The sequence below is a fragment of the Choristoneura fumiferana genome, chromosome 3, assembly GCF_025370935.1.
Source record: "Choristoneura fumiferana chromosome 3, NRCan_CFum_1, whole genome shotgun sequence".
NCBI lineage: Eukaryota > Metazoa > Arthropoda > Insecta > Lepidoptera > Tortricidae > Choristoneura > Choristoneura fumiferana.
In genome coordinates this window covers 15,719,667-15,746,679 of record NC_133474.1, presented here as the reverse complement: position 1 = coordinate 15,746,679, position 27,013 = coordinate 15,719,667, and the positions used below count along the sequence as shown (strand labels likewise).

General features: G+C 37.5%; 2 protein-coding genes across 2 annotated transcripts in view; one reads left to right on the top strand and one right to left on the bottom strand.

The window, feature by feature from the left end:
* Window positions 1-21,686, top strand: part of LOC141426738 (uncharacterized) — a 30,339-nt gene extending 8,653 nt beyond the window's left edge. Inside the window, exons 2-6 of the mRNA XM_074085878.1 lie at window positions 16,354-16,508; window positions 17,963-18,182; window positions 18,649-18,913; window positions 19,285-19,484; window positions 20,048-21,686. Of these exons, the coding sequence (XP_073941979.1) occupies window positions 16,354-16,508; window positions 17,963-18,182; window positions 18,649-18,913; window positions 19,285-19,484; window positions 20,048-20,316 (1,109 nt within the window). The 3' untranslated portion in view covers window positions 20,317-21,686. The remainder of the gene's footprint in view (window positions 1-16,353; window positions 16,509-17,962; window positions 18,183-18,648; window positions 18,914-19,284; window positions 19,485-20,047) is intronic.
* Tango6 (transport and golgi organization 6) lies at window positions 21,677-26,611 on the bottom strand. Its single transcript, XM_074085877.1, has 5 exons — window positions 26,384-26,611; window positions 24,274-26,273; window positions 23,979-24,195; window positions 23,544-23,695; window positions 21,677-22,007 (listed from the first exon to the last, which is right to left on the bottom strand). The coding sequence occupies exons 1-5, from the start codon at window positions 26,433-26,435 to the stop codon at window positions 21,687-21,689; spliced, it is 2,742 nt and encodes a 913-aa protein (XP_073941978.1). The 5' UTR covers window positions 26,436-26,611; the 3' UTR covers window positions 21,677-21,686.
* Window positions 26,612-27,013: the final 402 nt, after the last annotated feature.

The window sequence follows — 27,013 nt, the reverse complement described above, 5'->3', positions numbered from 1 at the left end:
GTATCAATTACGTTCTAGCGAGTAATATCACTAAACGACAATTGAACTTTAACGATAAATAAAAATGATAATTCATCTCGTAAATTTCAAATGTATTTATAAATTACGAAAAACACAGAGGTGCGAGCCCATAGGCTCGGGCCCAGGACCAGGACCCTCTACCTACTTGAGAGGCCATGCCATAGGTCAAACCATTAGGTTACCACGACTATTAATAATAGACTGAATTAACATACTGCTGAGTACTCGAAAGGAATAATCCTTCAGTCGTAGGTAATAATTTACTTTGTAAGAGTACAGGGTACCTAACCTACTAGTGAAACATTACACGACAATATGAAGAACTGTCCCTTTACGAAGGGCGGCCTGGTTAATCGCCGCCCGCCGCGGCAACAATGCCCGCTCAACGCAAACCATCGCATCGATATTTAACACTTTTCCCACATCGCACAAATTATCTTTCAACTTAACGGCTCCCATGTAATGCACATCAGCTCCAAGATGAGCGCATGTTACGCTTCAATTTAAGTTTTTCAACTAATTAAGAGGCATTAGAGTTAGGCTTTACGATCGTGTTCGACTCGGATAACGGTCGGTCGTACATGCTCAAAGAGTGCATTGTATTAGCGCATTACCCAGGAACAACGTGGCTCAGCCGAGCTGACAGGAAACGTTAATGCAGCCCTATCTGTGTCACGGATCGCAGTCACAGCGGGAGCGCGAGCCATCTGCAGAGCCTATCTTGCGATCTCTTAACTGCTCCGGCCAAATTAACTGCACAATGAAAATACCTACACAATATTTACTGCGTACCTATTCACGCTGTCACCGTTATCGACTATCTTTTTCATTGTTTACATGACATGGACCGATTCGGTTTGGTCGTTACCGAATCTGGAGTCAGGCAATAGTATCTGGGTCACCGACAATGACTATATATGTTCGTAACGAATTGGGATATTCTTTTATGAGTCTTGTGCCGGTTGTGAATGTAGGTAATTAACTGTGTTCATGAAATCTCAACAGACTTACACACGACGAAGAGAGCGAAATCGGGGCCGTATTATAATGGGTGCATGTGTGGAGATTCGTTTTTGAAATTGCTTTCTCCGGTCGTGATTCCTGGGATGATGTTCGTTACTAGTTTTCTGAATGTTACGCGGCGACTGGCAGTGTGCCTCAGCTGGCGATTGCAAGTGCCCGGGTGCTGAACGAGAGCCGCAGGCGCAGGGCGAGCCGAGCAGGCGTTCATTTCACAGATGCCGATGCCGCCGTTAGCCAGCATGGCATTTGCCCCATTTGCACGTGATAGATTACCCGTGCCTAGTGCGGTAAACTGATACAAAAACGTTGTTATCGTTGTAGTTTTGTTTTGCCCATATTATCAGCAATCAGTGTTCTACAGAAGTGTCCCCCCATTATGGCCCCCATTCAGTTTTATTCACAGATACTGAAGAGGTGAAAAGACGATAAAGAAACTCAAAACGGCATTGTTGTCCTTGTTTGTAGTTTACAAGAACACTATGGTTTTAAACATATTTTAAGTTTGTAACCTTTGCCACTACCCATTGTATAACCGTGTCAGTTGGGCGGCAGCGCACGCGCAAAATTCATAGCGCGCTGTCATTTCAAATAGCCTGCGCATGTCTGGGGCGAGCAGCGAGCGCCTGCCTAACAGTTCGCGGTCGGCATTATGCATGCGCTAACGGTTGCGGGCGACGCCACCGGCGTAGCCCTGCGCGACCACGTCCCTAATACCACCACAACCACACTTAATGAAACTTCACTCCATTAAAGCTGTCATAAGTGCTATAGTACACCGAGTACACCGCACCGCCTTGAGAAATGTCAATGTCACATAAACCAAAACACTGTTGTTTTGTTCGTTTTGTTCCCCACTAAATGGGCCACGTGTGAAACTCTGCTTTCACTGAACGCGTATGACTAGACGTTTGCTTTAATTAGCCGATAATAACGTTTTAGGTGTGGCGTTGACAAATTGTATGTTTATTGTACAGTCGCGTTAACTGGGCTGTTTTGCTTCACTGGAACCACCGCGCTAAATATATGAAAGCATTTAATTTACTTTCGCGCCTATCGTTTGTTAAATTACTTAAGTGTAATAGGTCGGCCGGAGACACTTAGTTTTCATTTTGGTCATTTTGTAGTGGGCACTGATTTAAAAAACCTGATTTCGAAGCAACTTTTTTGTCGTAGGTACAGGTAGTAAATACTCCAGATAAACCGCCGCAGAGAACTTATTTACTTATTTTACAAATAATCTAATTTAAAAATACTAAGTACCTAATATAGTTAAAGCGCATTTAACCTGAACTGAAAGAATTACATGATAATAATGGCGAATTAAAGTACCTACCTACCTATATAGGGTGCGGCCTGTATACGAGCAAAAAATTAAAACGTAGATCGTCTTCGTCAAACTGAACAATATTAGTTCAGCGAATATTAAAAATAATGGAGTTTTTGAATTTTCCTTTTTTGATACTAATTAAATATTGCTATCAATGTACCTACGCCATCCCAGAACACAACTGACGTCGCGTGTCTACAAACATCAAGCATTTTGCTTTACATTGCTTCTTCGAATAACCTTAAAAGTGTAATAAATATTCAAAAACTAATTATTTTTAAAAGTCGCTAAACTGATGTTGTTCAGTTTGACGAGTATGATCTATGTTTTAATTATTTGCTCATATTACAGGCCACAGCGGGTATAGGACGCAACTGACGCAAGTCCGAGGATACGGATACGTTGCATGCAGTGCAGAAAATTATTGCGTCGTTTATGCAAAGTCTATTTATTTATTTTCTGATGAATAATTAAATATATTTATTAAACTACAATTTAGCGTACCTAAAGGGATTTATAATGTTTTTCTAGGTGTAATGTGTAAATAAAGTAAACAAGACTGGGCGAACGTATTGTTACAGCAACGGACAAATCCATCTTGAATTAAATAATTCACAGCCATACCTACTCGCTGTAGCAAAGCAGTTAGTTCCAAAAAGGTTAAGTTTTCTGTTACTGTTATTTTTCACGTGAACTATTAGGTGTGGATTTGTGGAAGTTAAAGAAGAATTCCAAAATTTTAGCATCTATTGGATTTTCCAAAAAATACACCATGGTCTTCATTTAAGTTATATATATAGAACACTTGTGCATAATTTCATGTCTCTAGACGGATTTTACATGGATCCCATAGGAATATCGGTATAAAAAATAGATTGTGTTCTTCCCACCGGGCCGCCCAAGATCCACATATGTACCTACAAAATTCCAAATTCAACATCTTGCTTGCTTAATTATGTAAAAGGATCGAACATATTAAGGTACCGTTGGCCAGCACGGATGCATAGGTGCTACCTACACTAAACCAGTAGGTGTAGAAGGCGAATGGTATGGTAACTCGCGCTAGGTAGGGCAGTAGGAAGGAGCGAGTCCTGACCGCGGGTCGGCGACCTAGCTTCCGCCATCAGCTCGCGCCAAAACCAAGATTTACCCGTTCCGTGCACCCATAAACCTACTTCTTCCAAGTTATTTATCGGCAACAGAGCCGACTATGGCCTGGGTATATAGCATATCGATAACGGATCTGTGACCGTATTTTGATTTTTCCATATTCGTTTATGGATTATACCCACGCAAAATTACCTTTCAGAAGTAACGTGATCGGATGTTTCACGGTGTCTTTCTTACTTTGGCGCCAAACAGTTTGCGCGGCATGTATGATTTGACTGCTGCAAGGCTACTACGAAACTCGAAGTTCGTATCGTACCGTCCCTCTCAGTCTCGTATTAAACAGTATAAGTGTCAGAGGGACCGCACGACACGAACTTCGAGTTTCGAGTTTCGTAGTAGCCCTGCTGGTATGCGCGGTGGCGGCTTGACATTTTCCAGTAGCATTGCACAACCATAAACGGTTAGTCATTTTATTGACGAAGCTGGCGGCCGTTACAGCTATTTATTGGTGGCGCTCGCAGACAACTATCGGTTATCGTTATTAGCCGCAGTCCCGGTACTGGGGCTATCAATAAATATGTTAATATACATAAAGACTGTCCACGATAAAATCCGGGCATGCCTGATCTGGTGTATCTTTGTAATGAATGCTAATTTTCAAGCAGCACGTTTTTGTAATAGTCAGTGGTTATGAAACTACATAATAAAAATACAATGTTTGAGCGTCTGTGAGTTTTAGCTTTATGTATTTCACTGTGCCTAAATTGATCTGTACAGAATTTTTTTAGGGTTCCGTAGCCAAATGGCAAAAACGGAACCCTTATAGTTTCGCCATGTCTGTCTGTCTGTCTGTCCGTCCGCGGCTTTGCTCAGGGACTATCAATGCTAGATAGCTGTAATTTTGCACGAATATATGTATATGTAAACTATGCCGACAAAATGGTACAATAAAAAAATAAAAAAATATATATTTAAGAGTACCTCCCATAGACGTAAAGTGGGGGTGATTTTTTATTAGTAGTTTAAGAGTAAATAGCAGCCTAAGGTATAAAATATACCTAAACTTGAAAGATTCCGTATAAAATAGAAATCCTTAGAAAAAAATTACTTAGTGTTTTCGTAATGGCTACGAAACCCTATTTCGGGCGTGTCCGACACGCTCTTGGCCGGTTTTTTTAGGATATGATATTGTACTATTTCACACATTGCCGTTGGTACATGAATATAAAAAAGATTTTCGTTAATTTATTTTTTAGGTAGTTTAGTAAACGCTTTTTACTACAGAGTTAGTAGGTAGGTACCTTGTTAAAGTTAGGTAAAGTATAGATTTAGAATTATAATTTTTTACCTAAAATGCTGGGCCTTTGCCCAGCAGTGGGACACTATACAGGCTATTTAAAAAAAACCTATAATATAGCCTGTCCTGGGCCACTATAGATTTCTCTTATAGCTCTATGTTTAAGACCGGTAATAAGTAGCTAAGTAATTGCTTTATTTTTTTTTTAAAGTTTTTAACTGTGTATGTATTCGTAGTAAGTACTGTAACGGTTAATTCATTTTGTTTAAAGTACTTCTGCACAATCGCTTTCGCTAAATAAAACCATTAGCACATTAGCACGTGTACGCTATCATCAAAACTGGACAGTTGTTGACAGCCATCAAATCAAATTAATTAGGCTATCTCGATGAGGGCTTCCCTTGCAGCGACCGTGACGTACGAACGTAAACTAGATAAATTTATTTTGCTCTCGCGAGCCGTCCCAGTAGGTCACTTTTAATTGAATGCGGAAAAAACGCTGATTATCCACGCACGGGCGGCAGCCGACGCTATAACAATGCGACGTGGATTTACGTCGTTTGTGTCCCCGACGAGAGGGAGTATCGCCGCTCTCGCGCCGGTGTTTCTTTACTTTTGGTCTAACGTACCACCGTGATTCAATCACTTACGAAGCAGAGGCAGAATGCGAATAATAAAGGCTTCAGATTCTTGCCTTGCCGTTATTACTAAGTATAGATCGAACAATTATTATATCTGTGTACCTATAGAACAACAACCATTGTTACCGCTTCTCAAGTAAATAAATGAATTTGAACCTAAACGCGCGCGTTCAGGGGTGAAGTACTCCCCCCATAACTAACATCATATTGTGGCTCTATTAAATTAGGTATTTTAGATTTGCAGTGTGCTATTTACGTAACTCATAGTATTTACTAGATGTAAACATAGCTCAAAATGTTCCTGTAGCCTATACCGCAATGTGACGAGCGATTCGTTACATTGTGTTCCGAATGCCTTCAAAAATAATAGTGTATCCTCTCGTCGATACCGTTATCTACGTGACAGGTTGAAGCACATCAATAGAGACAAGAGACACGTAGAGGCCAGAGTTTTCCCGGAAAACTGGGCCGTTAAAACGTAGTGTGCGTAATGGCTCAATTGGTGTGTCGTAAGCTGCAGTCATAGCCTCTTGCGCTCGATCGTAGCAGTGCACTTACTTATGTTTATAAATTGTAAAAATGTTTTTGTTGTGATGACAGTTATAGGTACCAGCACTTCCATTTCAATGAATAGCTTTTGTCTGCCATGGAGCCCATGTCCATACTAAATACTACCGCATAAACAGCAATGCGTGAGCGTGAAGCATTTTATTGTTTTGTTTAGAGCCGACGTTTCGTGTCACTCACTTTCCACAATGAAGTTATAATGATTACACTAACATATGCACAACACTTAAATATTAGGTCAGTGTCCGTGTAATTGTTCTACAAAAGAGAAAAATCATTAAAATGCTACCGATTTTGACTAGATTATTAAGTACGAAATGTTTACAGAGGAGGCATTATGTTGTTTTTTCCGCTTGTCGTGATCGCCGGTATCGCTTTATAGTACTTTATTATAATAGAGAGGATCATGACAATCGGCGTTGACCTGCGATGACTTCAAAGTTCCCGTAAGGCGTGGGAATTGTCATATGATAATCACTGCTTGGCAGTACCTACACTTGAGCATAAAGCCCGATGCAATATTACTTTGTATATAGGTATAATTCTAGGGCTCTACGCAAAATACACACATGTTAAGATCACGCTCACACCACGTCAATTGCATTTGAAATAGGTGTAATAAATCTATATATACCCTGTAACTGGTTGACGTCCGTACATATACATTGAAAATATTTTATAAGTAGGTACTACTCATAGCATTTATATTAGCGCTATTGCTCTTGGGTTCCATTGACCTAAAATAATGATTTTAAGAATTAATTTTCTCTTAGTCGCTAACTTCAGGAATGGCTTAACCGGTGCGGATGCGGTTTTGATTTTCTCAGATTAACTTTTATTTACCTCGCTCGCGTCAAGTTCGATCGCGCTGACGACTCTAGATTCCCAATGCTGCAATGCCGGTGCTTCACACAGATCGTCGGGAGCTGGCTCTACCATGAGAGCTGATACCTACTAAGAGATTAGTCTCCTGTCCGTAGTGACGACAGCGAAAAGTAGAGGATCCGAGTATGAAACGACCTTCATCTAAATGGATAATGGATGAAAAGTATTTTATATTAAATTAAATATGATAAATTAATTGCAAGTGGGTTGACTAAAAAAAATTTAGTCCAGAATACGATTATTTAAAAAAAATATTTTTTTAACATTCAGTTAATAGACAAATGACGTACCAATCAAAAGTATGAAGCCTATAGAATATATGCAAACGTTTGGTTGCCTATTTTTTTCCCGTCTTAACTTTTGGGTTGGCAGGTATAAACAGGTATATCGATATTAGTAATTTGCACTGGTATGGTTAATGAATCAACTTCATGTCAAAAATTGTATAACAGAAAATTGAACCGACTACAACCATGAAAACCATGAAAATAATTTTCTACCAGTCTGAAGTTGGTGCTTCAGCACGAGCCAGCAGGAGTGATTGAAGCCCAATATACTTATTGTCTACCTCACCTATATAATAAGTTATAATAAGTTGAAAATAAAAATGAAATGAAAATGAAAATAATTTATTGCATAAAAAAAATTATAAACAAGAGCTACGGCTCTGGATCCTGAGCTAGGAGTCCCTGTGTTACAGGATCCAGGTAGGAAATAAGACCGGTTAATATATACTACTACTACGCATTACTTCCTGCTACTGCTTATATACTATAACCTAACTAGGATTATTATAATATTAGGTACATTTGCTATTTAAATGTGGTTTTATAATGACTTCCTATATATAAATATATGTGTGTGTGTGTGTGTGTGTGTGTGTGTGTGTGTGTGTGTGTGTGTGTGTGTGTAAATATTAATAAATATTTGGTGTAATAAGTTGCTTGTATCGGATAAAAGTCTGTGGAACTTGGATTATTGTACTACAGTTAGAAGCGTTTCGGTCTCATGATAGTCGTGCTGCATGAGCCACTGCGTTAAAAGTTGTTTGTGGGAGATATTTTCGCATGGTAGGTTTTACAGAAAGTTTTCATGATGAGTGGTGAGATAAAAGGATGAAAACGCCTAGCAAATTTAGTGTTACACTTAGGGATTCTCCAACGTATTCGTCGTCTTGTGTCATCGTCAAAGTTTTTGTCGTGCTTTTTGCAGTACTCCAGCAAAATCTTCCTAATAAATAACTGGCGAACCGTTAGCACATTTGCGGTTTCGTATAAAGCTTTGGTACTGTACCGAATAGGTTTTCGGAAAGCAACTTTCAGAAGGGATCTTTGAGCTCTCTCCAAGCTGATGAGGTGGCTCCTGGCTGCTCCGCCCCAGACCGAATTGCAATACCCCAAAACTGATTCACAGAGCGCGAAGTACACTTGCCTCAACAGCTCAGAGTAGGCGACTTCCCTTAGAGAGCGAAAAACAAACATCAGCTTACGAACACGGGACTTGAGAGATTCAATGTGCTGTCGCCAGCTAAGGTGGACATCAAGTATGACGCCTAGATATTTAATTTCGTTACTGCGTTCGAGGACGTCTTTACAGCTTGCACTGGGGTCCAGAGAATGATCGCTCCCAGAGCCAATTCCAATACAAAAGTCGCTGTCAGGCTGACCCTTTGTGTTAATGGAAAAGCACAAATATTTAGTTTTGGTCACATTTAAAGTTAATAAGTTTTTGTCAAGCCAATCAACTACCCTCCCAATATTTATTTCAGCGAGTCTCTGCACTTCACTCCAATCCCTTCCCCGTACCAAAATTGCTGTGTCATCCGCGAAAGATATAGTTGTAGCATGGCACAGGTCGAGATTGCAAAGCCCGTCTATGTAAACTAAAAAAAGGGTTGGTCCTAATACGCTTCCCTGTGGCACTCCGAAATCTACGTTGAAAATCTCGCTAAACTGAGTGATTATATAGGTGAGGTAGACGACTATAGTTCTACTCCTGCTGGCTCGTGCTGATCGAGGCACCGACTTCCGACTGGTAGATAATTATTTTCATGGTTTTTGTAGTTGGTTAAATTTTTTGTTATAAAAATTTTTCCACGCTTTTTAGTGTAAAAGATCTAAGATACAATAGTTTAATGCCAACTACTCGTCACCTTTAACGAAAAATTGCTTTTTCCGATGCAGAGACGTTCAATATTGAGGAGTCCTGGTGCTTTGTCACCCGTTTCATTTCACCATATGCATTACGATGAGCTTAAATTGCTAAGCAACCGTGTTAAAGTAATTGAAAAAATTGAGCTGTCGCTTCGTTGGTCAAATGTGGTCTTCATCATCAGTTTCACTTCACCAAATGATGATTTTCAAGAGCAAATGAACGAGTTACTACTAAATACATCGAAATGATCATATGTGTCCCTACAATATTTGAAGAGTTCCCTCGATTTCCTTAGGATCCAGTCATCAGATCATCATGATTTCGTGTTTATCGGACCTAATTGAAAGCATTCCTAGACAAACGAAAAACATTGTTTTCAAATAGGTTCATAAATAATGACGGGTAACAAACATAAAAAAATACAACCGAATTGAAAACCTCCTTTTTTGAAGTCGGTTAAAAATAACTTTTCATCAATTAATCAAGTTCGGTGAAGGTCGTTTTATATTCGGATCTTAGACTATAACGATAAAATACCACAAAACATGGCTTATCATGCTAAACACACGAGTAGGTACCTAATATTTACCTCGACGTTACTCTACCTACTGACCGACGACCGACGTTGGTCTACTCGTGACCACGGCCACTGCAATGTGGTCGAAACGTCGAGGTAAATATTACTCGTGTGTTTAGCGTGATAAGGCCTGTTTTGTGGTATTTTGACTATGTGTGAAAATAAATAAAGCCGCTGAAAGGACACCGATCCGTCATGCGGTAGAAAAGCAAAATGGAATAAAAGCCGCAGATAAGCAGCCATCCGCTACGTCTAAATAGACTAATGGGTATAAATCCGCAGAAAGGCTAACAAATACCAAAACGGTAAAGTAAGACAGCAATCGACGTATAAGTGTCAAGCGCTGAAAATTCCCCCACAAAATGATTCCTCTGCGCGACGTACTCGGACATTAAGGATTACGAAGGTACGTAATATATCTGCTGGATCAATTACGTACGTTGAAATTGGATTTACACGGTGAATTTCTGTTACGGACTTGAATGTAACATTTTTAAACAAATTAAGTTTAATGATAAAGGTTAAATTCGTTTATAAAAAAAAGCTTTCGCTTTTACATCAGCATCATCCATCATTAATCAATCATTAATTGTAGCTAAGCAAAAGACGTTCGATTAGTAAGTTTTATGATTTGATTTAATGTTTTATGAAGTCTCAAGTTTTGCAGCTCATCATATTTACTTAGGGCGCCAAATTAAATTATATATGACTATGATGGTTTGTGGGCATAATGTAGCTACAATCTACACGTTCGGTAACGAGTCGAGTAGGCTATTTGCCTATAAACTGTAGCGATCGTGTCACGCCGCGGTACCGACAGCATAACAATGGGCGTTATGGTCCAGTCGTTGGGTCATGCCTGCGCATCCGTCACACCAGTGTTACTGTTTCAAATTTAATAAAACACCCGCCATACCTACTCTAATTTGCTTCTGGAATAAAGTATCAGAATATTCTCGGACTACCTTGGAGTTTCGAAGCTAGGAACCATAATAGCTATTAGCTGAAACATTATGTTGGTGCAAATTAACTTAAAAGAAGTTAATATTTAATTATTTTTTTATTATTTCGCAATGTTTTGATTTTGCTGTTGAATTATCATAATATCTGATACCATGATCCGTTAAAGGGCTAGTTAAATTTAATTTAATAACTATGCTAAAATGATAACGGTTTTTATTAAGAAGAAAAGCCAACTTATGGTAAAAAAATATATTTGACAGGGGAGCTTAAAGCGTGCGACATATAATGACTATAGGCATACCTAATGTGAAGAATCCTTACACGGGTTCAAGTTTTTGTTGTGTTTAAGCCTGGAATTAATTATGATCACGTCCGGTTCGGACTCTACGTGAATTTATTTTTCTCTATTTTATGATAAAAGACGTAAATTTTATAACAAGTAAATTTTTTGACAGTTGACAATATGTGTGTCTCTGACGACCTGATTGACACATTTCTGTAGTCGATATAAATTCGATATAGCTATTGAATATCATAGCGGTATCAGCAGGGCTCTACGAAATACGAAACTCGAAGTTCATATCGTACCGTCCCTCTCGCTCTCGTATTAAACAGTATAAGTGTCAGAGGGACCGCACGACACGAACTTCGAGTTTCATAGTAGCCCTGCTGTGCAGTATGTAACCGCCGTACCGCACACAGTTTGGTTTGCTCTCAGGCCGGCGGGGCGAAGCCCGAGGCCGCATCCGCTCAAACGTACGGCTGCGGTAGAAATGTTAATGAGCTTGTGATTTCATTCCGAGGACCAACCAAATTATTCTTTACGACCTCGTGCCGTTCCGGTACTTCCTTTTTTATCCGAAAACGGTACGCGAATGAGGGTAATTGGACGCTTAGCACCACGGAGCTGCGTTACGTCACGGTGGAAGGACAATTGCTAAGAACAGCACTAAAGTCAAGCTAACACATAGTGTTTGAAGGTAGGTTGTTAAGCGCTTAAATTGAATTAGAAATTACATTTGAAATATAATGTTCGTTCGAATTATCATTTTAAACTGCTGATGTATTTTGACCGCAAACTAATCTACCAGATTAAATCAGAACGTAATGATTGATGATGACGACATATGGTATTTAGATGTTTTTACCACTTTTACTTATGCGTTACGCTCTCAGACTGGATAAACATAATGAGTCGGACATCTAATGTCAGATTCTGAATATTTAAACAACGACATTAAAGCGTATAACCTAGTACCTTATAATATAAGATAGGATTACCAGCATTAAACCTACCTACAAGAAATGTTAGGAATGGTTACGATGTGGTAGAGCCAAGCAAGATAGAGCGCACCTATGCAGCGGGCCGATGTCGCATTTGATAGGTCGGCGTCTAAAGGCGTCAGGTTGAATCCGCATAAATTTTAGTCATTTTTCTCAGTAATGTTCTCGAAAATACTAATTATAATACGAGTAGGGAAACTTTTGAAATAGAGAAACCCGCTCAGTTTGTATTTTCGATAGAGAAACCCGCCTTTTTAGACCGATATCAACGAGATCTCTGTGAGATAATGTGTTAGGTTAGGTATTGCTGCAGCACACACAGCCCACAGCCGTAGACTACACCACCGCCGCATCTACTTACTCGTAGATGATGATAATACATCCCACTAAGTAATATTATAAATACGAAAGTTTCTTAGTCTGCACCTTTTGTTGTACCTCTTCACGTCTAAACCACTGAACCGATGTAGATGAAATTTGGTATACAGATAATTTGAGTCTGGGGAAAAGACATAGAATAGTTTTTATTCCGGAAAATTGCGTTGTTCCCGCGGGATAGCTATAAACGAATTCTACGTGGACGGAATCGCGGGCAACAGTTAGTTTATTTTATTAAAAAGTTCTGTGGTAAAGTACTTCCATAATTCCGAAGTGTAACCATAGCATTCCCAATAAGCACTCGTCAGTGGTACCTACCTACCTATAAATAGACAATTTTGTTGTACCGAACGTTGAGATTACATCTTCACTTAGACAATCTGGACAGTACCGGTACTGCGATCATAATTGGAGAAGGAAATGACCATGCATCAATTGAGTTTTACTTCTTTTCTCGTATTATCGATGCGGTCTATAATAATGAAGTTAACGAACTATGTTTGAAAAATTCTAGATTTATCAGAGTTTGGTTCAGACTCAGTTTAGCCAAATTAAGAAACTAAATATTATACATGTAATGTAATTCATACAGCTTAACTTAACGCTTGTAGATTGCGTTGTCGCATAAAACCAATTTAGTTTCACTTTGACACAATGCCTTATAGGGATTTCTCTTTTGTAAAGATCATTGAAAGTGTCGCTAAAGTATACACATAAAAAGGCTAAAAAGTAAGGTGCTTATTCGGTTCACCATCAATTGTCCCAAACATGGTTTACCTAAAAAAACTTTCGAAGTTTTTGAGTAAACGGGTACAATGTGTCATAGTAGAAATGCGTCGTCATCTCGTGATTTGTGCAATCAAGACAAATGCTCTTTAGGTGTCACCATCAAAATGTTACAATGTAATTACTATATTGTATATTTAGGTATTTACATAGTTACAAGCAAGAAAAATACAGTACCTACAGAGTTTAGAGCCGCCAAAGAAGCCATACTCCGCCCGGAGGATATTTAATCGCCTCCATAAATTGTGTCCATTGTGTGAAAGTTGTATAATTAGTTGTAATACGGTCTGTAATGGAGTACTCTATTGTGCCACATAGATAAATTTCTCATTACTGTCAGGTGGAGGTACTCGGGTTGTCGAGCTGCCGCCTGCGGCCATCGATTGGCGCACAGGCTTGCGCTTGCTTTGTACCTATCAGATGCCCGCTTCTATAACAAATACCCACTTTGTGTACCCTACTTAGAGGTAGCTTTAAATGGTTATTTTGTTTTGGTAGAATAGGTATTTAATTTATCGACTTTTCGTTTAAGTCATTTCCTTCCATACATACATCGATGGATATTTTATTTTAGCCGCATTACGTAAATTATTATACCTAGTGCCATCCACGACGACGAGTGATTTTGTCAAAATTAGACATTGCAATAAGAACCACGGCACGCGTCATCGTGAATGACTCTACCTATTAACTACAGGATTAGGTATTCTAAAAATACTTATATACAAATCCTTTCTTCATCAGTAATATTATAATGCGAAAGTAACTCCGTCTGTCTGTTTTATGTATGTCTGTTAACTCTTCCGACTTAAACTGCTCAACTGATTTAGATGAAATTTGGTACGGAGATAGCGATAGAGAGGGATAGTTTTTTATCTGGGAAAATTACCGCGGGATAGCTATTATATTTGCAGACAAAGTCGCGAACAACAACTAATCAGTACCTGCTTGATAAATTATTATATGATTTACATATCGAATACTTTGTCTTTAAATATTTTATACAAGTAAACTTAATCTACAAAACGTAGCGTGGTTACTTAGCTTTAAAACAGTTATTCCAATGACTTATTACATTAAACAGTAAATTATCTAGACTCAAAGGACGGGCCAGTGAACAAGGCATTGGGTCAACGGTACGGGCGGATAGCTGATCCAGCGAAATGACTATCCAAGCGTATCGTGGCGCCATGAGAAAATATCAAAATACTTACATCATTAAAAACGGAACAATAGCTTTACGTTACAATATAACACTAAAAAGTGAAAAATAATTATTGCAGCGATATAATGATTACTAACAATGACACAGCTGAAGTTCTGAACTCTGAACCTGAACTCTCACCGCATTACGAATTTAATGATATAATGATGGACAATTGTCGAGTTACGCTCACGATCGGTTTCCAAATAAATTGTGGAAATCGTATAAAATCTTGATTACCGAAATAGCGATCAGATGGGACGGCCTGACCAAGTAGGTACAGCAAAAATACTAAGTGGGTTCTGGATCTGAAAGTCTCATTTTTAGTTAGGTAGGTACATTATACTAACTAATCTACCATCTACATAGGATTGCTAACCATATCTTGGAAAATTATAGTAGTACTAGTTTACCCGCGGCTTCGCACGCGTAAATTACTCGATCTGGTAGTTACAATTGAATTAGTTACAAAATTCCTGTGGAAAATCCCAAAATTTATATCTTAATCTTCATTGAGGTGTTGTGTTAAGAACAACTATCCCGTGGGAATATTGGAATAAAAGTAGCATATGAGTTATTTTAGACATCCAGCTATACCTACATACCAAATTTCATGACTCTAAGCCCAGCGTAATCTGGCGCGCGGCAATGAATGGGTAAAGAGCTTTACAGACTGCAATGCAGGATAATGAATAGATTGCTTTTTCCCTGAATGGCAACACTGGCAATCTCTGACTGGGATCGCTCGTTTTTGGCTCGAAATTCGAACTTGTGATTTTATTTTGCTTAATATACAAAATGTTCACACTCAATATCATATTTTCTCAAGTTTTTCGCGATTCCCAAGGTCAAAGAATCGAATTGCTTTAACATTCCAGAGAAATAATGCGTTGTTTGGGAGAAACGTGTCAAAATGGTGTTGTAGGGCGCCATCCTGCTCTGTCTCGTTTTTTTGTCCCGTTCTGGCGGTTCACTTTTATATTATAGATTTAGCCCGAAGTATAAAAAATATACTTTGAAGAAAAACTTTTTAAAAACAGAGAGATTCTCGTATTCAGTTCAGTAGGTTAGCAACCTACTTAATAAAAATAACTACATTTTACAGTAAAAACGGCTAATCCGAATCGCATGTAAAAGGTCTAACCGAAATATAAGTAGTAGGTACTAATTTTTGCGCAACTAGGCACTATACATAATGCTGTACCTAGGTACGGTCACGAGCGTTAATTTGGGACCCACTTAAGATCGAATATCTGTCATTTTGTATGACAATTCAAATGATTTTTTGACAAAATGGGTTTCAAACTAACGGTCGTGACCGTACTATTATACCTATTTTTTTAAAAAGATGTAGATGTAGAGTCGTTTCAAGTTATGGCGTGGCCAAAGGATATTCTGTATCTATTAAACGAGTTTTTTTTTAGGGTTCCGTAGCCAAAATGGTATTTAGTGTCTGTCTAGTGGCCGTCCGCAGCTTTGCTGAGAGACTATCAGTGCTGGAAAGCTGTAATTTTGCTCGAATATAGGTAGCAACTAAATGTGCCGACTAAATGGTAAAACAAAACTAAAACAAAATATATTCTTTTGTGGTACCTCCCATAGACGTACAGAGGGGGTGATTTTTTTTCTCGTCTAACCCCGTCGTCGTGTGGGATATTGTTGGATAGATCTTTTAAAATCATTGCAGGGTTGTGAATACCCACGATTTTTTAAATTTAGAGATCTGTTTGTGAAATATTCAACTTCAAAGTGTATTTTTTATCAAAATCGAGCGTCCCCCCTCCCCTCCACCTCTAAAAGCTAAACTATTGGTTTAAAAAAATAATAATAAAAATCCTGATGGAATTAAGTATATCAAATTTACAAGGAAAACTATAGCGGCTAAGTTTGCTTATGAATTATTAGTATTTTAAAAGTAAATAGCAGCCTAAGGTAGGTATAAATTATACCTAAACTTGAAGATCCCGCACAAAATACAAAACCCAAAAACAATACTCGAAAAACATTACTTGATTTTTTCGTATCGGCTACGGAATCCTATCTTGGGCGTGTCCGACACGCTCTTGGCCGATTTTTTTAAATCTATTTGAGTGTTGATTAATAAAGATTGTTTATGTTTATTGTACTTATTTACAGAAGTGCTACACCTGATCGGTGAGCCCGACTTCCGCGACGTTCGCCTCCAGTGGGAATACGGCGGGGCGGAGGAGGACCACCAGCCTAAACTCCTGGCGTTCCAGATCAACTACTGCGAGCTGCAGGCCTGGGGGCAGTACCGGTGCCGCACTAAGGTGACTATTTGTAGCTATAACAATTTTGAATTTGACGGAAATAATATAACTAATCAATCGATACAGGATTACGTTCGTCTCGTTTTTGTTCTGCTTTCACATGGGATGTTGGGTTCACTAGAATCACATATAGCAAATTTCCTATTAATCTATTTACTTCTTACGTACTCGTACTTAAAAACTATAGGTACCTACAGTTTAAAATCTATTACCGTTGCATAAAGCAAAAGCGATGCAGAGAATATTTTTGTTTACTATCAATTTTATGGTTACTTACAATTAGTATTTATGAAATAAGATGTAGGAGTCTATGACAAAATTACTTACCTACCTAATATAGTACCTAGACCAGATAGGTAAGTGCTTCCCCATTTTTATAGCAGTTCCTATAACTACTTAGCCTACCTATATCAGAATAAAAACTGTCATGAGCTTCTATGGGTGTGTAGTTGAAAAACAGGGTCGGTATTTCCATATCGGTAGTATCCGAGCCGGTAAAGAGTCAAAACGATCGAGTCAAAGCAAAGACACAAATTCTTTTTTAATGTTTTTTATTCTGGACTATGGAACAACCCGTACCTGACCCACCGGACTGTCGTAATTTGGCGGTAAAGAAAACTCTTTCATTTTTTATAATTAGTTGATGCTACTTAATAATCTGATATTTTTTCTGTTAATAAGAAAGGTTATTCCTATCGATTAAAAAAAGTTTCAAGCGTTTCTAAAATTTTCATCCATTTCCATTACCCATTGAACCGGAGCTTAGCGATATTTGTACTTTCTATACTAATAGTATAAAGAGGAAAGATTTGGATTTTTGTATTTTTGGATGTTTGTTACGAATTAACTCAAAACTACTAGACTAGTGATTATAAAGACAGTTGAAATTTTCACAGATGATGTATTTCTGTTGCCGATATAACAACAAATATTAAAAACAGAATGAAATAAATATTTGAGGGGGGCTCCGAATACAGCAAACGTGTTTTTTTTTTGCAGTTTTTTGCTAATGTCTAATGTTATATAGGTGCGGAACCCTTCGTGCGGGAGTCCGATTCGCACTTGGCCGTTTTTTTTATTTTGCTCGTGTGAAGCCGGGGCGGGTCGGTAGTAAAAGATAAAGTTATAGCACGTTATAGTACCTAATAGAGCGGTTTTAGCGCGGTAAAGTGGGGTGGGATAAGGCACAAAGTAAATCCCAATATTTTAACAATGGTCTTATAATATTTATTGTGGTTCCCGGTGGTGTTAATACCGAATAATAATTTAATTAATGGAATTAATCACACACAATAAAAACATTGCGTAAGGCGCTTGAAGGTAGAGTCTTTTTAAGTATATAGGTAATAAGCGAAATTAAAAATAACTGGGACAACTCGCAACAAAATAAAATACTGTAGTCAAAATACGCAAGCATATAGACAAACATCTAATTTCCGTGTTCAATATTCTAGGTAGTGGAAACCTTAGATGACGAAAACTCAGGCAGGACAGAGTCTTCGAGGACGGCGAGCCCTGTTGCGCGGCGCGGGCGCACGTACAGCTCCCGCATCGCCGGCCTGCGCATGGCCACCACTTACTCATTCGAGGTGCGCCCGGTCAGGCGCGACGCGCGCGACCTCGCCGACCCCCACTCCATCGGTTCCAAAATCATCATCGTGCCGACGAAAGGATGTGAGTAATAAACCGATACTGTACGCGTAATAATACACATTAGTCGATGTGACGTTATATCCGGATTTGAGAATCATTATTCAGAGTCGAAATTCACTTAGGTACTGAGATCTGGTTCGAAGGACCATGTTGGGTTATGGTTAGGATGGCGATCGCATATCAACGGAACTATAAAGTTAGTCTAATTGGATGGCTTTTCTTCATTCTGATCGCGTTAAGTAGTCAGACACAAAAATAAGCTGTAAGTGAATGGCCAGAATGCAGTAACACGAGGTCTTAGCTGTGACAAACCTATTTGCAAAATTGTATAAGTACTTGCGATGCGATATTCATGTAACGCCTAATTAAACAGTCGCTTCGTTTCTTTCCATTACTGTTGAATGACTCATTTTGCTAGTTACTAAATGTTTGATAGATTCTTAAATCGGCGAAGTCAGAAACTGAGTGCTTAATATAAAATTAACAGTTTCAGCCCGAGCTACCCAGTGCTTGCCACATGCCAGTGAAGTGGAGGTTCAAACTGGGCCTTACTTTGGAGGACGAATCGCGGTTGAAGCCGCGGACGGCGGGCCCGAGCGCTGCTCCATGCAAGGGAACCCCAACAGCGCACAGGATGCGTACATATTGCGCATACATCACGACGACTGCGGCTCTGAAGTCAACGATACTACAGTTGCTACATACGTCATCGTGCAGGAAAATCTTCCGATACTCACACACAGCACTAGACGGTACGCCATAACCCAATCTCACTAGAATAAATAGCTCGAATTCTAGCTTAGGTAACACATAAGACTAATTTTTAATTCGACATTCACACGAAATCGGGATTCATACAATACCAAAAATCCCAATTATAAAATCCCAAAATCTCAATTCTAGACACATGAAATTTGGCACAGGTGCTTCATACAAGTAGGTAAATCAAGAGAACGGCGCATTTTCTGGGAATTCCCATGCGATTTTAATAAAACCCTACATTTTAAATTCAACTGATTTAACGCGTGCGAAGCCACGGGTAAAGAAAACACTAGGTAGGTAACATAAAAAATCGTAAGTAGTTGTGCAATGAACGCAAAATGATTTTTCCACTTCTTTTCAGTTTCTTGGTACTCTGCACTTATAAACCAGAGACTTTAACGGTCAGAGCTGGAATCAACTTACCGAAAGCTAATCCTGGTGATGTTCTGCTACATACGAGGCCGCACTCCGGTTCAGTGGAACCCTACGACAACCAAGATCTGGATTATAATGAACTGCAGCCAGCTAGGCTTGAGGCGGGGAAGGAAGAAAGTGAACCAAGTTTGTACTACCGTACTACTATATACTGTATATTTTAGGACAATAGACACTTGTTCGGCAACGCTATTGCAAAACTTAAATTTGAAATAAAAGATATTTAGCGCCAACTATGAATTGAAGTGCTTTTTCGTTCTAAACCAGAGGTCGGTTATTAACCGTTCCCACCTCCCACTGACCTCAAATAGCCAATAAGACGACATTTTATTGTTCGCAAGTTTTTGACGAAATAACCTTACCAACAAAAAGTTGGAAAACCCCGACTTTGTCACTTCAAAGTTCAATATCTCAAAACGGCTGAAACGATTTTGATGAAACATGTCTAAGAACCTTCGCTAGAAAACCTGCTTTCAAATAAAAAAAAACTACATTCAAATCGGTCCACTCGTTAAAGAGCTACGGTGCCACAGACAGACAAACAGACACACATAGCGGTCAAACTTATAACACCCCTCTTTTTGCGTCGGGGGTTAAAAAACATTGATTGTAAACTAAATAAAGGAATAAGGAAAAAAAATCTTCTTACCAAATTGACAGAGATTTATTGTTTTTGAATTAATTTTCAGGTATGCTGGGCGAAGTATCAATGGTAATGTTCTTGGTAATAGCTGCGTTTGGTGGAATGGGGCTACTGATCTGGAAGATGGTTCCCCGAACAGAAGAGGATAACGTGTCCATCTCGACAGCGTCGACCGTATCTCGCAGCAGTATTTTTGGCAGGCGGAACAGAGATAGATTCTCCGATGGAACTTCGGTGTATTCAATAACTTTGTCTGAAAAGGACGATGACTTTGTAAAGAAACCATGCGAGGGGGATAACACATCGGAAGCTTAATTTTATTATATTTAAAGATTTGTGACGCTACTTTTATAATGTGTGTTTTATGTAGGTTGATGAATTTTATTGTTGTCAGGCCATTTATGTAGGTACTTTTTCGAAAGTGGTCCTCAATATTAGATAACTTTAACAGACGACACAATATGGAAACAGGGTGTAGAACAAAAATTCCCGTCCCATCAGCCCGCTAATACCAATGATATTAAAAGAGGTAGATACCTACTTAGGTAAAGTCAAGTGTAAAAATATGAACGTATTCTAAGTTTCAAAAATAAGTACCACAGACACTTATTCCGACGCAATAAGGCCGTAGTAACATATTTTTGAGTCGTTCGAATAAATACACTTATTTTTGTACTTGACTGTAATACATACCTATGTTATTAGTGCACTGAGAATGAAGTGCAAAGTGCAAAGGAGGCACCAAATTGGAGTTTCTTTGCCACATGATGTCGAAGATGGTGGCAGCCGGATACTTTTAATAACGCGAGTAAAAAGGACACAAAATGTGTGTGTGTGTGTGTGTGTGTGTTTCCCGAAAAATTTCACAATTATGTGGGTAAAGAAAGATCATCTATGAAAATCAACATCGCACAACAATATTTGAATCCGATTTTCATATTAATTTGGGGCCCTGTAACAGGAGCAAAAATTAAAAGAGAGGTTCTGCTACTTAAATGGAACTACTTTAGTTCTGCAACTTTCATAAATTAAGTAATTGTATCATTGTTTATTCCAAACAAATTAATAAATGGCCTAAATGACACCGCATGTCAACGGATTTCGCAATACATTGCTTGTCCAATCAAATTTTAAACTATAATAAACATCATGCTACAAATTATTTTCAAATGATGTAGAACTAAATTAGCTCTAGATGAAGAGTTTAAGCTGTAGTTTAATTTTTTGCTCCTGTTACAGTGCCCACCTTGTATAACTGACTGATTATGAGAAAAATCGACTACCTACTGTCTATAAATGTACACCTGCTGATAGTAAGCCGCATAACTTAGGCCAGTACTCACATGTCCAATTACCTGCAAGTCTGTTAGTACCCAACTTCTAACTTCTCATGTGAAACTTTTTATGAACCGATATATTAAGGTCTTCTAGGTAAAACTAAAGCTCACTAACTAATAAGAATAATTGACAATTCTTAATTGCAACAACTGACTATGCTTTTAACGAAAAAGTTCAAAACCAAAACAATTTATTTCATGCGTTATGGAAAAAATATAGTATGCAAGGAAATCTATTGTTTTTTATTTGTAAGATTGAAATTTAGAATTAAGTATTTAAGGTATTAAATAACCATTTAATTATAAGTTATAAAACGTGTGAAAAATAAAAACAAATGTGAAATACTATCAGAACTTTATTTCCCCAACTTCAGGTTTATCTAAAACAAACATTTGTTTCTCCATGGACACTTCAGGGAATAAAAACTGTTTCACTATATCATTCAGCTCCTCTAATGCTATTTGAGCATGGAGTCGGACCACAGAATCTTCATCTGGGTCTCTGTAGAGATCCTTCAGAGTTCTATAAATGGGCAACAGATTATCTTTTAACTGCAGCAAAGTTTCCTTTCCAAGCCCTTTTAGTAAGCTAGATATCACCATAACTGCAGCTCTTCGACACTCAATTGCTGGATCAGTTTCTATTGTGCTCCAGATACATAAAAGTATCTGAAATAAAATAATGTTCATTAGTATTTACATTACTTAGGTACCTATTTATTTCAGAGATCAGTATTGTCTCTAGCCACTAGCAATCCTCTTGTTTATTGCCTTTGACATTTATTTTGGCCCATAGGGGCAACTATTATCAGTGTAGCCAATGAAAGCAGATGGGAGAGGCCTATGTCAGTGAAGACACCAATCTGAGAAATATTTTATATTAGAACGCTATACTTAAATTGATGCACTATTACACACTAAAACTAGTTTGCTAATGTGTGTCGGAACTCAAAAAAAAAAAAAACGGATTTCTATTTTAATTCTCATTTAAATCTTCAAGAAATAGAAGAAAACAGACGAATCCCGAGCGACATTAACATTCTACTTGTAGGTAGGTACAGATAAAAATATTTTAAGCAAATTACCACAACAGAATAAAAGGGTTGTAAAAAATATTTAGGTATACATGTCAAATGCAAAAATATATATAATTACAGCCACAATATGTATACATCGACCTTATGTTTAGTAGCATAAAGGTGTATAGATGAAAAATGAAATGAAAATGTGTTTATTTAAAAATATACAGTGGTTGACAAGAACGCTTCGCCTGTAACGCGGGGAACCAGTTAAAATTATATTATATTATTAATTCAGGTGATAACTGGCTTAACTAGGATACAAAACCTTAGTTTAGCTATAAAACTTACTTAAAACAAAGGAATCACAATATGGTAGTCAGATCACATAAATATAGGTTACAAAGTGCTTAAGAGATCGTATCTAAAATTGCTTCAGTGTCATCGTAACTCAAGGAATGCAGTAGTTTCATAAGTTTTCTTTTTGCTTCCTTTAGGGTACAGCCTTTTAGGTTACAATAGTTTAGAATTTTATTATACGTAGAAATCTTTATGTGCTCTCCAAAACGTTTGCCAAATGCATGCATGTCATGGATTGAGAGGATTTGTGCTATTTTTGACGTCTGGGTAACATATAGGGTTAATGGTAATTCGACGTATTCCCGTTAGGAGGTGATAGGGGTGACTATTTGCGATAATTTTAACGCCCATAAACATTACGCAAAAGTGAACCATTTTTGAGTTATCTTGTTTTTTAGCTTTTTCAAAATAAGTCAAAAATGCAACATCAAAAATTCAATTTAAGTCTATTTTTTTATTCTGATTTATAAAAACGATTAAACACTGGGTATTTATCAATATTAAAACAACAATTATCGGTCCAAATTTAAAAATGCGAGACGAAACACTATTTTTTTCTATACTTTTTTGTGATTTTTCTCCACTAAAATGCCTCAAAAAAACAGAAAAAAACGTTATGAGACTTGGCTTGCAAATTATTTTAAAAAAATAACCGTTTTCTTAGCTCTCCAACAATGCATAACAACAAGGATGCAAAGATATTGACACGGCCAAAGTTACTTAACATTAAGGTTATGTATACATATTTTTGTAACTTTGGCCGTGTCAATTTCTTTGCACTTGACTTGGCTGTATAAAATAAAATTATAATGGTAGATAAACTTACTTCATAAATGATAGATCCAACCCTGTAATGCAACACTAGCGCAATTTCAGCCAAATTTGAAAGAGCAGATGTTCTAATCAGAGGGTCTTCATGTCGACATCCACTGAGCATTGTATTCAACAAAATTGTTTTGTGCAGAACTGCCATCTCCCCTGTGACAAAACAAAACTTACTTACTTAAGGAACAGTACCTGAGCGACCGAGCTCCGCTCTGGCTAAAACTCGGCAACCAGCGTTTTCCCAGAGATAAGACCAAGCTAGATCGATTTGTCAACCCCTGTACCAAATTTTATCAAAATCGTTGAAGCCGTTTCCGAGATCCCCGAGAGAGTATATATATATTACATATATTTCGTACATGAATTGCTCGTTTCCAGGTATGATAGATATAGATAATGTAAGGATATGGTACTGTTTAGCTCATTTTTAACTTACCAAGTTTTCTGGTTACTTTTACAATTATATCACCAATTTTCATTTTCATTTCTGCTGATTTGTTTTTATCCTCATTTGATTCTGAACAGTGATCAAAAATCTCTATAAATTCCTTGCATAGGACATGTAAAACATCTTCAGTACAAATTGATGCCAGTGATGCTATTCCATTAATTGCGGCGAGGTAGATGTAGGAATCAGCATCTTTCAGTTGTTCCTGAAAGTTAATTCAATAAAGGTAAAACAAAATGAATTTCATAAAAAGACTATTTCAGTGCAATCTGAAAATACTTACTTGGAACAGGCAGAATATAAAATGCTTTTTGGATATGGTTTCTGGATCTTTTACTTCAATCAGTTTAGTAAGTTCTATAACTCCATGAGCCCTTACAGGCAACAATGTGTCAAAGACATCAGATATGGCCTTTGCACATGCAGTCTCCGGCTGCTGGGGTTTATTGCTTGTCATCAACACAAGAGCTTCTTTGCACAAAATATTGTTTAATCCCAACTCATTGTCACACATTTTCTTCAATATTGGCACAATATTGCTAAACATGTTTCTTAAGTTTTCATTGCTGCTTGTGTTTTCCAATATAGTGTTCAGTAATACTAATGCAATAGTAACACACTCGTCGGCATCATTGTTTCCAAAATTTTTCACTAAGAAGTACTCTATAAAGTTTAGAACTCCTGTGGGATGCTCCTTCAGAGTCAAAATGACTTTAGGATATGTGCATATTTCAGACAGCAGTTGCAGAATGTCTAGGTATTTCTCATCATTATTATCAAAAAGCATTGGTTCATCTTCTGGTGTTCCTATAAAGTTATTCATCTTATTTAATTTCCTCTTTTCTGTCAAATCAATGAGTATTTGTAGAGATACCTCAAAAACTGCCTGTATATACTTTATATTAGAAGAGGCTTTGTACAATTTTATAAAATAAAGTAATGAATCCTTCTTTGGATATTCAACAGCATTTGACACAAATTTTAAAGCAAGTCCTGCCTCATACTCTTCAATTAAAATATTAGCCAAATCGTTTTTCTCTTTTCCAAACAACAAAATTATCATTTTTGACCCTATTTCTTGTTTAGGGAATGATTCCAATAGCTTTAAAAGTGTATCTTTTAATTTGATATTCATATCTTCATCTTTGCATTTAAGTCCAATCATGAAAAGTAGATATAAGTTAGGTTGCAATAGAGCAACAGGCCACTTCAAGTTATTAGTACACACACATGCATGCAGCACATTGACTGCTCTCTCTACCTCTTGGACTGACAGGGCTATGGTGCCTGGTAAGAATGGCCTCAAGATCAACTCATCATAAACTAAGGTTTGTAAATTTTCTTTTACTAATACCTGCACAGCTTCAGACTGTGGATACTTTTCATTTAATGCTAAAACACAAGCCACTGCTGTTGACAAATAATGTGTGTTTTTCAATGACAATATTTGCTTCAATTGTGATGTAATATTACAGAGATATTCTATTTCAGAGTTATTTCCATGTTTAGCAGAAACTATTTTACATATCAAATCAATCTTTTTCCATTCAAACCCAGTGTCTATACCATAACTTTCAATAAAACACCTGATGAGGCTGAGCAAGCCTCCTGGTGCAAGGAGTCTCCGACTCATCTCTCTTGCAATAACTCGTTTGACAAATGCTGGGGGAAGAGGATCCAATACACTCTGAAGAACCAAAAGTTCTTTCATAACAATAGGTTGAAAGCAGTTAGCTACTAGATTCTCATATACCTTTGAGTACTGATTTCGATCTTTAATTAATTGGTCATATAACTCCTGAGTCATAGTAAAATTACAATATGAACCAGGTTTTTTTAAAGGAGCAAATGACAATTGAATTAGAGCAGCTAAGTAATCTGACAGATGTAATGTGAGAATGATATTCTTGAGTACTGGCACTGAATAACATCTGGTAAAAAAATCAGTGCATTTAGTGAGAATTTCATACTTATCTTCATCACTTAGATTAAGCGTTGGTAAGTAGTTTGCAGACAAACACCTTTTAGACAAATTTATGCCTAATCCTGGTATGAGGCATCTTGAAAAACCCAATGAGGTTATCAATTGAAAACACGTTCTTAATATTTTTTGATTCTTGACACTTATAAGAATAGTATCATCATTTTTGAGTTCTGTTGTTACAGCATCTATTTCTCGGAAAATTTTGTTTAGAAATGATTTTTGCTTTGCAAGAGCATCTGTAGTCTCTGCTTCCTTCCTATTTTCTTCAGTTATTGTAAGAAAAGAGTTAAACTGACTCTCTGAAAAATAAAGAAATAAAGTGTTATAATAAAGTAACATTAAATCTCTTTAGCCAAATAACTAACTTTTGATTTTTAAAATTACAAGCCTAATAGACATGAAAGTTTACCAGTTGTCAGTAATTTTTCAATATTTTGAAAAAAAATAAGAATATTTGCCATTTTACTACTATTTATTCATTTACAATAGATATAAAACAGAACAAAACAATACAAGAAACACATCATAAAGTAGGGTGACGTGACTGACACGGGTGTAGTTATTGTACGACCTGGACAATGCTCAACCGATTTTGTACGACCTGATAATTCAATCACATGTCACTTGGAACAGTTGGAACACGAACACGAGTCGAGCTTTATCACCTGTACCGATAATATTCAAGGTGCTATGGGACAACCTGATTTTGTACGACCTAATAATCGGAGCACACTTTTGACAGCAAGCAATCGATTCTCACGATTGTTAAGTACACCGAATATTAATAAATTTAGTAGAAAATAACTTAATTTCACACACAATTGGACCTAGCACAACCTAATTCGATTGGATTCCGATTATAACGACGTACAATAACATGTCGAGCATTAACAGGCCGAGCAAAAATTGGGACACCCTAATAAATTGTACGACTTGATAATTCTAATCTAAAATGAGACGTATTTTCGGGTCGTACAGTGATGGCTGAGCAGTACAGGGTCGAGCATTACAGATCCCCACTGACACGATAGTCAGTCAC